Source organism: Aptenodytes forsteri, unplaced genomic scaffold (assembly GCF_000699145.1).
Source record: "Aptenodytes forsteri isolate BGI_AS27 unplaced genomic scaffold, ASM69914v1 Scaffold160, whole genome shotgun sequence".
NCBI lineage: Eukaryota > Metazoa > Chordata > Aves > Sphenisciformes > Spheniscidae > Aptenodytes > Aptenodytes forsteri.
The window spans coordinates 34,629-44,689 of NW_008794882.1; the positions used below are offsets into that span (position 1 = coordinate 34,629).

A 10,061-nucleotide genomic window follows, 5' to 3' on the forward strand; every position below is an offset into this window, starting at 1 on the left:
AGTTGATCCATGTCTCTCTTGTACTGGGGACCCCAGAGCTGGACACAGTACTCCAGGTGGGGTCTCACCAGAGGAGAGTAGAGGGGCAGAATCACCTCCCTTGACCTGCTGGCCAACACTTCTTTTGTTGCAGCCCAGGGTACGATTGGCCTTCTGGGCTGCAAGCGCACACTGCCGGCTCATGTCTAGTTTTTCATCCACCAGTACCCCCAAGTCCTTCTCGGCAGGACCGCTCTCAATCCATTCCTCCCTCGGTCTGTATTGATACTGGGGATTGCCCCGACCCAGGTGCAGGACCGCTCTCAATCCATTCCTCCCTTGGTCTGTATTGATACTGGGGATTGCCCTGACCCGGGTGCAGGACCTTGCACTTGACCTTGCTGAACTTCATGAGCATGTACATCTGCTATTGGCTGCTTTGGGGGCCAGGATGCTTGACCTTGTGGACCTTTGGTTGGACTCAGTATAGATGTTCTTAGTCCTTGACTCAACTAAGTATTGCTCATTGGCCTAACCTCTCTTTCTTCTAGGTAGCTGGTTGTCATGGTTTAACTTCAGTCGGCAACTGAGCACCACGCAGCCGCTCGCTCACTCCCCCCCCACCCCCCGGTGGGATGGGGGAGAGAATTGGAAGAGCATAAGTGAGAAAAACTCGTGGGTTGAGATAAAAACAGTTTAATAATTGAAATAAAATGATAATAATAATAATATGATAATAATAATAATACACAAAGCAAGTGATGCACAGTGCAATTGCTCACCACCCGCTGACCAATGCCCAGCCAGTCCCCGAGCAGCGGCCCCCCCCGGCCAGCTTTCCCCAGTTTATGTACTGAGCATGACGTCACATGGTATGGAATGTCCCTTTGGCCAGTTTGGCTGTGCCCCCCTCTGAGCTTCTTGTGCACCTCCAGCCTTCTCAGTCAGTAGAGCATGGAAAACTAAAAAGTCCTTGGCTAGTGTAAGCATTACCTAGCAACAACTAAAACATCGGTGAGTTATCAACTTTGTTCTCCTCCTAAATCCAAAACACAGCACTGTACCAGCTACTAGGAAGGAAATTAACTCTATCCCTGCCGAAACCAGAACACTGGTGATTACCTCTTCTTTCAGTCCCTCTGTGGAGTACGTTCTACTTCCACACTGAAGGTCTGAACTGTGCTTAAGATGTCATAGTACACTGCTCATCTGTCCTTTTTTCTCCCTAGGCTTATGGCATTGTATGGAAAGCAATCGATCGCAGGACAGGAGAAATAGTTGCTGTTAAAAAGATTTTTGATGCTTTCAGGAACAGAACAGATGCTCAGGTGAGAAATCATTGTTCTAACATGTCCTGAAAGATGTGGTGGGAGTTCATAGATATTTTCAGGATTTATGTCTCTGAAAGATGTTAGTTATTGACAATTATGTACATAATAATACAGTCTACAGCTATATTAGGATAAAAAGGAGTGATAAATATCAAGCTTTGTATATCATGGCATCTACAAAATACTGTTTGATGTCCCTGAGGAAAAACTATCTTCATAGGCATGCACAATTTGATTCTCCCTTATGTTGTTATGCTATAGTGTCTAACCACAGAGTGCACACTTGTGACTCTCTAGTGAGCGACTGCGTTTTTCCTAGCCTGTCTACCATATAAGTGTTTCCTCTGCTTTAGAGATTAGAGTGGATTTAACCCTCTCATTGGAAGTCCATACTCTGTTCTGTCATTCTGTTGAGGTGATAATAAACTTTTTTTGTTTATTTCTAGAGAACATTTCGAGAGATTATGTTCCTGCAGGTAACGTCCATTTTTCCCCCTCCTCTCTGATTTTTAATTATCTCTGATGTTGTTCACATATTTTCTTCCCATTCTTTTTCAAAATGCAATGATCAGTGTTGACAACTCTATTAATTTCTTTTCTGCACCATCTTGGCAAACAGTCTTTCCATGACTGGGTAAACACACCTGAATGAAATGGAGAGTTGGTCTTGTTTTTTCTTTGAGACATGCCCTGTTCTTTCACCATTTTTAGCAGTATGTCTACTCTAGGATCACCATATTGACTTGCACTTTCTGTCACTTCTTTCTTCTTTGTGGACAGAAAGTGTTTTTCTTGAATTTTAATGCCATGATTCAGAGGTGGGGCTGGGGTGTGGAAGAGATTTACATGCCAGAATTTTTTTCCTCCATCATGTGGGAAGCAACTTGGCCACTTGAAATAATCAAAGCAAAACTAAAAAGGAAGTTCTGTATGGAATTACTTAAGGCTGCTCTTGTTTTGATATAATTGACCACACACTATGCCTAATTACTTTATCAGTGGCAGTGGCATTAAAATTATCTGTCCATTCCTCCACAGACTTAGCATGTAGAAACATCAATGTTTTTGAATAGTGATAATGTTGTTGTAACTATGATTTTCTGAGGACACAAGCAAGGCAGGGCTCATATGAAGAGGTATTTCCTAAGACTGTCAAGTTTAAGTAGGAGAGAGATGAGGTTTTTTTCCTTTTTAATCATTCTTTAAGCCTGAAATAGAAGCCACAAACTTAAGAGCTAAAAACATATGAGAAAAATTCCTTAGAAGTTAATTACCTGTAAGTTAGATCATCTCTGAAAGTATAGCACTTCTGGAGTAGATGGGTGGAGGAGGAGTTGGGAGAAGAAAAAGAAGGATATTTCTTCTGAAGGAAAGAACGGGTCATTCTGAGGGAGGGAGGTTAATGTGCCATTAAGCCCTTACTTTCATGACTTTTGGTGCTCAATAGACTCCCCCTCCTATTTTTGAAGGTATTTTATAGCTCTTTCTTGAGGTTCAGGACTGAGAGATCAGAAAGGGAAAGACATAAGAAATATTCTTTCATTGGTAACTGGATGTTTGTCTTAATTTGCTTGTCTGTGCAAATTCCTTCCTGTGCATGATTGCTTAGTTTAATCTGTGTGTTTATCATAAGGGCATTTGATGGACTGGATGAAGTTTATTGTAATTGAGAAGTGTTGATGTAGAATCTGGGCATTTTGATGATTCTCTTCTGGGTGATACGTAGTATGCTGGTCATTATGCTGCTTGCAGGTTTTCTGTTTATTGTTCAGTATCGTTGTAGATCTATTTGGTGCATTTTGGGCCACATTTTAGAATGTCATTTTTGGTAATTATTTTAGTGAGAGCATTGTTCTTTAAGCAAAGATAAGTAGGACTGGCTCTGACAAGATTTTTTTTCAAGGTAGGATTTTTTTTAGTATAGATTGAAACTTTTTCATAACTTTCCATTATCAGTTCCAGGGCAATACAGTGTGAGACAATGGGGTTTTCCTTCAGTGTGAAGTAAGTTCTTAAACGGTACTCAAGTAACACTGTCAAGACTGATCTGCATCTCTAGAAAATATTCCTTTTGGGTAAAAACTTTGTTTAGATTATTTGGATGGGTATTCTGAATATTGTCCTCAGAATAAATGCAAAGGTATTTGATGGCCTGGCTGTATATTGCTGCTTTGTAAGTGTATTTTCATGGGTTGCTGCAGGTGAGTGTGTTGGTTTGTGGATTTTTCTAGATGTTGTACATTATAACCAATTTTTGTCTTTGCCTCAGAGTCTAGGAAGATGATGCTGTTGTAAGACTGTGCTGGAGATAGCTTAATACTATGATTTTTGATACTGTTTATAACTGAATTTGTTATGGAAATAGATAAAGAGTCTATATTACTGGTTCAAATAACAAAAAATTCAGTTATGTATTTTAGATACAAGCGTAGGTTTTATGATGCAGCTATTTACAATTTTATACTCAGGGTAGTTCATGAAAATGTTGGCATATTGTGAAGTGTTCTCTAGCTGCGCAGAAGTGTTAGCTATAGGAAATAAAAGTTGTTAAGACTGAGGATTGAGTAAATGATCTTGACAGTATTGTCAGTCTGCAAATGTGAGGATAGAATTCACTTCCAGTTTAAGATACCTGTATTTAGGTATCTCTTTGTATGCTGACTGTCTGATCTCCCATTACAGTCAGTTCAATCAATGCAGCCTGCAGAGTGTTTCAGCATACCCTCAAATAGACACTTTCTGGTTGGTTGGGTTTTTTAATTATGAATATTGATGGCAACTTTGTTCTATTTTCACTGCCACAATAATTCTTTGCCTTCAGTAGGAAATACGCGGTGCATAAAGTTGACTGGATTTTATTCACAAATGGTATAGAGGGATTTTTAGAACTAATGTCTCAGACAATAGAGATTTTCCTTTTTTTTTAGATTAACTGGCTGGTTTCATACTGTGGAGCAAGCTTAAATCCTTTTATTTATTTCAGTAGAAGCATAATGAAGGAAATAGCATGTTAATGTTTGTTCTAGACAATAATACAAAATTAAATAGGCTATTGTCTGTTTTTATGACTTACAAGCAAGACACTTGATTTTGACTGTTGGGTCTTTTCCCTCTGGAGGAATTTGGAGAACATCCAAATATCATCAAGCTGCTTGATGTTATCCGAGCTCAGAACGACAAGGACATCTACCTCATCTTTGAGTCCATGGGTGAGACTTAGCATTGCATCAGCCATTTAAATACAGCCTCTCTTATGACTTATCTTTGTTCCCTACTTTGATAGTAGTGTGTTGATGATTTACGTGAATATTCATGTAAGCAGACATATAAGTAGGAGCAGTACAGGGGTTTTTATATATATATATATATATCAGTTGTGATGAGATGGGAATAGCAGTGAAATTTTAAAGGGAGTAATAATTATATGAGAACTGGCTGGTGGAGATGAAGGAAAGACAGCAGTGAGCAACCAATTGGAAGGCTTGTAGAGACAGAAGAGTTGCATATGGAAGAGACTATGTGCAATTTTATTATAACAAAGTATGCAATAATAGAACAGTTACCGTAGCATGAGCTGCAAGTCAAACTGATAATACAGAGAGATGGCAGTACTATTAGTAATTACAGTATTAACTTCTGTTGAGGATGCACTTGAAAGATTACAGTTTGAACAATGGTCTATTCTGGCCTTGCTTTGAGGAACTTATATTCACAACTTGATAATCCTTTACTGATGTAAATATATTACTGATGTGATATATTACAGAGACAGATTTACATGCTGTGATTAAGAAGGGGAATTTGCTGAAAGATATCCACAAGTGTTACATTCTCTACCAACTCCTGAAGGCAACTAAATTCATCCACTCAGGAAATGTTATTCACAGAGATCAGAAGGTATATTTCAGTCATAGTCTTTATCCTTCGCTCAAGTTTTCTGTTAAACACTAAACGGAAAAGTATGAAAAGAATGAGACTAGTAGAAGAACCTTGATAATAATCTTCTGCCATTCAAAGAGTAAAAAGCTTATTAATTTTCCTTTGTTTAATTTAGCCTTCAAATATCTTGCTGGATGCAGACTGCTTTGTTAAACTTTGTGATTTTGGGCTGGCCCGTTCTTTATGTCAGATGACTGAGGACCAAGGCAACCCTGCTCTAACGGAATACGTGGCAACACGCTGGTACCGAGCCCCCGAGATCTTACTTTCCTCTCGGAGGTAACTGCTTAATATGAGCAAAGGGATGGGATTCTATAATTTCTTCACCACTGGAAAAATTTATTGTCTAAAAGTCTTAAATCTTTTCATTTTAGATGTCACCAGATGTAATGTCATGTCAGCAGTCCATTTTCTCAATATGCATTTAAACTTCAGTTCTGCAACATAAAAATCTCTCATTACATGTACATTTCCTTCCTGGCTTCTTAGATTGTCCATTTACATACATTATCAGCTCATCTGTTTGTCATCCTTTCTCCCGCTAGACTTATGCTTTCTCCCCTTAAATCTGCATCTTTACAAAATTTGGTTGAGTACCTTAGTCCTCTTTTCCAAATTTAACAAGAATTTTTTGATAGACCTTCAGAAAATATTCTGCAATCAAAAGTTAAATGAGCTGCCTGTTAGTCAGGCCTAGTCCTTTTTTTGACTTAAATATACAAAATCTTATTGATCAGTGTCCTGGTTTCAGCTGGGATAGAGTTAATTTTCTTCCTAGTGGCTGGTATAGTGCTGTGTTTTGGATTCAGTATGAGAATAATGTCGATAACACACTGATGTTTTGCTAATTGCTAAGCAGTGCTTACACTAGTCAAGGACTTTTCAGCTTCTCATGCCCTGCCAGCAAGAAGCTGGTAGGGGGCACAGCCAGGACAGCTGACCCAAACTGGCTAAAGGGATATTCCATACCATATGATGTCATGCTCAATATATAAACTGGGGACAGTCAGTGGGGGGAGGGGTGACCGCTGCTCGGGAACTGGCTGGGCGTCGGTCAGCAGGTGGTGAGAAATTGCATTGTGCATCACTTGTTTTGTATGTATTTTTTTTTCTAATTGCAATTATTAAACTGTTTTTATCTCAACCCACGAGTTCTGGGGTGGGGAAGGAGCAAACAGCTGTGTGGTGTTTAGCTGCCTGCCAGGTTAAACCACAACAATCAGAAAAGAAAATAAATATAGGCTGGGTTAGTATCACAAATTTGAAATGTGTATGTTTTGCAAACTGTCATTTACCCATTGTTTGGCATTTACTTTGCTTAAGTAATTGGAACTACTTTCTAGATGCCCTGAAAAGTCAGTTGTTTCCAAACAGCAATTTGTATCTTCACTGTTGGTCATATGAAAAGTATGTATTACCTTGTCCTGGCATTTACCTTTAATATATTTCCTTTTATGGTTTCCTAGAATAGACTTTTAGTAGGATAAATCTCCTTTCTGCTTTATGCTTGCCAGTTTCATGATTCCTGAATCTCGTTCACGTTATAGTTAAAACCTGTGAGCGTTCGTATTCAAGGAGTCATCAAGCTTTTTTTTCTAGAAAAATAAGCTAATGTAGATGATGTGAATACCAGGTACAGAAAAACATTTGCTTGATTTAGTCCTAACTCTGTTCTATTCTTATTTGTAGTTACACTAAAGGTGTAGACATGTGGAGCATTGGCTGTATTCTGGGAGAGCTGCTACTTGGGAAACCTCTTTTTCCTGGAACATCAACAGTGAATCAAATAGAGCAGATCTTGAGGGTCATTCCTGCCCCATCCCCGGAAGGTAGGACTCTTCTATGGGGAAAGGTATTTAGAGAAGAGATTAAAAGAGTGAAAGAAAGCAGCCCAGCTGGATCAGGGAAGAAGGTCTCTCTTGTGAGTCATTCTAACATCTTTCCAAGGAAATTAAAGACTTAATTGTGAAATGTTAGCGTTAGAGGAAAATAAGCCGTACTTGATTAGATGAGAAACAAGAACCAGGCCTTCAAAACATGTTTGAGATTTATAAGAGGATAACAGTTTAAAACAGAGTATCATACTTCAGTGGGACTTGCATAGTAAAGGTAAATTGGACTTTGTAGTCCGGAAATCTAAACACAGAAGTGAAAGCTGGAGTAAATATATGTTAAATCCAAAAGGGGGGATGATGATGATGATTATTATTATCTTCTATGAGTTCCAGTCTAACAGCCCATACACTTTATAAACTTTTACATGTTGATATGTTCTAACTGAGCTAGCAAATAGTTTTTAGAAAAATAACTACCTTCAGTTTAAGGACATCACAGTTTTGGAGAATTCCATTCCAGCTTAGTTATTTATAGTTTTTATTAGAGATTTGGTTGCTGTGAATGAAATATGAATGGAAATGTGTGCGTGAAAACACCAAAACAGGAGTTAGAAGAATAGCCAGCACTAATCACAAAAATGCTATTCCATTCTCAGCAATACAATTGAGAAATGTGTTGATAATGTCATAACCAGAAGGTCTGCACTCTAAGACAAGACCACAGGACAAATGACTCATTAGCAGAAGGTCCTGTATCCTTACCACAGGACAATGGCTGCACGGTTGCAGCATGTCACAGGCACAATTTCTTTTTCTTTTAGCCAAACAAGTGAAAACAGACACTTGTTCAAAACATTATTGCTAACAAGGAAAACCAACCTATGAGCAGCAACTTTGCCTAGGATTTATGGGGACCAAAGCAGCAAGATTCTGAAGCAAAAAAACATTCCATAGCAACTGTTGACTCTTTGAGAGTATGACAGATATGTTCAGAAAACAGTTCATCGTCACCAATCAGAAAGAACCCCAGTGGATGTGATGAGGAAATCAATAGCTGGTATCCCTTGTTCTCTGTGTCCCATGCAAGTGATCCTGGCCAGATCATTTGGCCTCAGATATCTTGGTGCTTCTGCATATGTGGGTATAAGAGTACAAGTTTATGAAATCTATGATAGAATTTACAGGAATTGAGAAAATCAGCTTAGAAAATTTGTAAGTAAATATTCCATCCCACTTCCATAAGATCTCCCATTGAGTTTTATTAGGATAATTTCCTATGTTAATATCAAATATTTGCTTTCCTTCATAAACTGCATAGCTCTGGTAATCCTAATCTTGGCATTAACAATATCTTTTCATTATTGCAGATATTTTGGGTATGCAATCAGATTACAGGTCCTCAGTTATTAACCGCATGAGTTCCCGGTAAGCCTTGTATTTTCAATGTTGACTTCTGAGACACAATCTACTGTATGATGTTGACAAAAAGTTCCCCTGAAGTTCACCTCCCAATGTTCACCAGTGGAAATGATTTCTGCTCTCTGCAGATTCACCTACCTCCAGGGAAGGGACGTAAAGTTTAAAAAAAAAAAAAAGATGAGAAGACCAATGACATAATCTAGGAATAACAAAACAAAATGAGGTTGGCCCTATATTCCAAGCTATTGTCATGTGTACTTTCTCAAAATTAGAATATTTTCCTATCCTGAGTCATTTGGGTATCTGATGTCATTGGTTTACACATGGAAAGCCTGAATCTATTCAGGCTGACAGCCTCATTCCAGCTGCTTAACGACTCTCACTGTGATTATTTTTTTTTTTTTAATTTTTTTTTTTTCCTTATATCTGTCATGGTTCATTTGGATCCTCCAGTTATGTACACAGACTACCACATAATTCTGCATTTATTACGTGTCTAATTAGTAAACATTAGTAAACTTTATGCTATCTTACGGCCATAGCAAATTACTCGCCAGTCTCTACGTATTCTCTACTCATATCTGTCATGATACTAGTGGGCATCCCTTCTCATCGGGGAGTCTGCAATACGCATAGCCCAGCTATGTGTGGTATGAGTTCTCTGAATGCTTACTGATATGTTTTTATAGGTTTAGGTTAGGGTGGCTCAAACCATAAGCCATGTTCATGTTCACATGAACAGCATATGCGTTTTCATGCTGACTTTTGCTGACCTCTTCAGTTGGCATCCTGGAGCATTATTTCCTTTCATTCAGAAATGCCAGGATTCCTGTATCAATCTATGCCAGGTAGTTGAGGAACTGAGACCCTTTTGTCCCTGCTGATTCTGCTGTCAGCACAGCATGTGTGTTTGACCTTGTCAGGGGGAAGTGGATGGCCACAGTATCCCATAGGAATTTCCCTTGATGCAACTTGTGAATGTTGCTTCTCATCCTTCTGCTGTGCACCTGTACTGTGTTTGGTTGGAATTGAGTTAATTTCCTTCATAGCAGCTCGTATGCTGCTGTGTTTTATATTTGTGACCAAAACAGTGTTGATAACACAGCAGTGTTTCAGCTGTTGCTTAACAATGCTTGCACAGCAGCCATCAAAGCCGTCTCTGTTTCTCACTCTGCCCCGACAGCGAGTAGGCTAAGGGTTGGCAAGAGGCTGGGAGGGGACACAGCTGGGACAGCTGACCCTCACTACAAGAAGGACATCGAGGTGCTGGAGCGTGTCCAGAGAAGGGCAGCGAGGCTGGTGAGGGGTCTAGAGCACAAGTCTTATGAGGAGCGGCTGAGGGAACTGGGGTTGTTTAGCCTGCAGAAAAGGAGGCTGAGGGGAGACCTCATCGCTCTCTACAACTACCTGAAAGGAGGTTGTAGCGAGGTGGGTGTCGGTCTCTTCTCCCAAGTAACTAGCGATAGGACGAGAGGAAATGGCCTCAAGTTGCGCCAGGGGAGGTTCAGATTGGACGTGAGGAAAAATTTCTTTACTGAAAGAGTGGTGAAACATTGGA

At 39.4% G+C, this 10,061-nt stretch overlaps 1 protein-coding gene across 2 annotated transcripts in view; it reads left to right on the forward strand.

Annotated features, from left to right (window-relative positions):
• MAPK15 (mitogen-activated protein kinase 15) overlaps positions 1–10,061 on the forward strand; it is a 36,608-nt gene that overhangs the window by 2,444 nt on the left and 24,103 nt on the right. For both annotated transcript variants that reach the window (XM_019470862.1, XM_019470861.1), the window contains exons 2-8: positions 1,209–1,307; positions 1,757–1,786; positions 4,429–4,519; positions 5,077–5,207; positions 5,365–5,528; positions 6,939–7,078; positions 8,452–8,509. In XM_019470862.1, the coding sequence (XP_019326407.1) occupies positions 1,209–1,307; positions 1,757–1,786; positions 4,429–4,519; positions 5,077–5,207; positions 5,365–5,528; positions 6,939–7,078; positions 8,452–8,509 (713 nt within the window). The remainder of the gene's footprint in view (positions 1–1,208; positions 1,308–1,756; positions 1,787–4,428; positions 4,520–5,076; positions 5,208–5,364; positions 5,529–6,938; positions 7,079–8,451; positions 8,510–10,061) is intronic.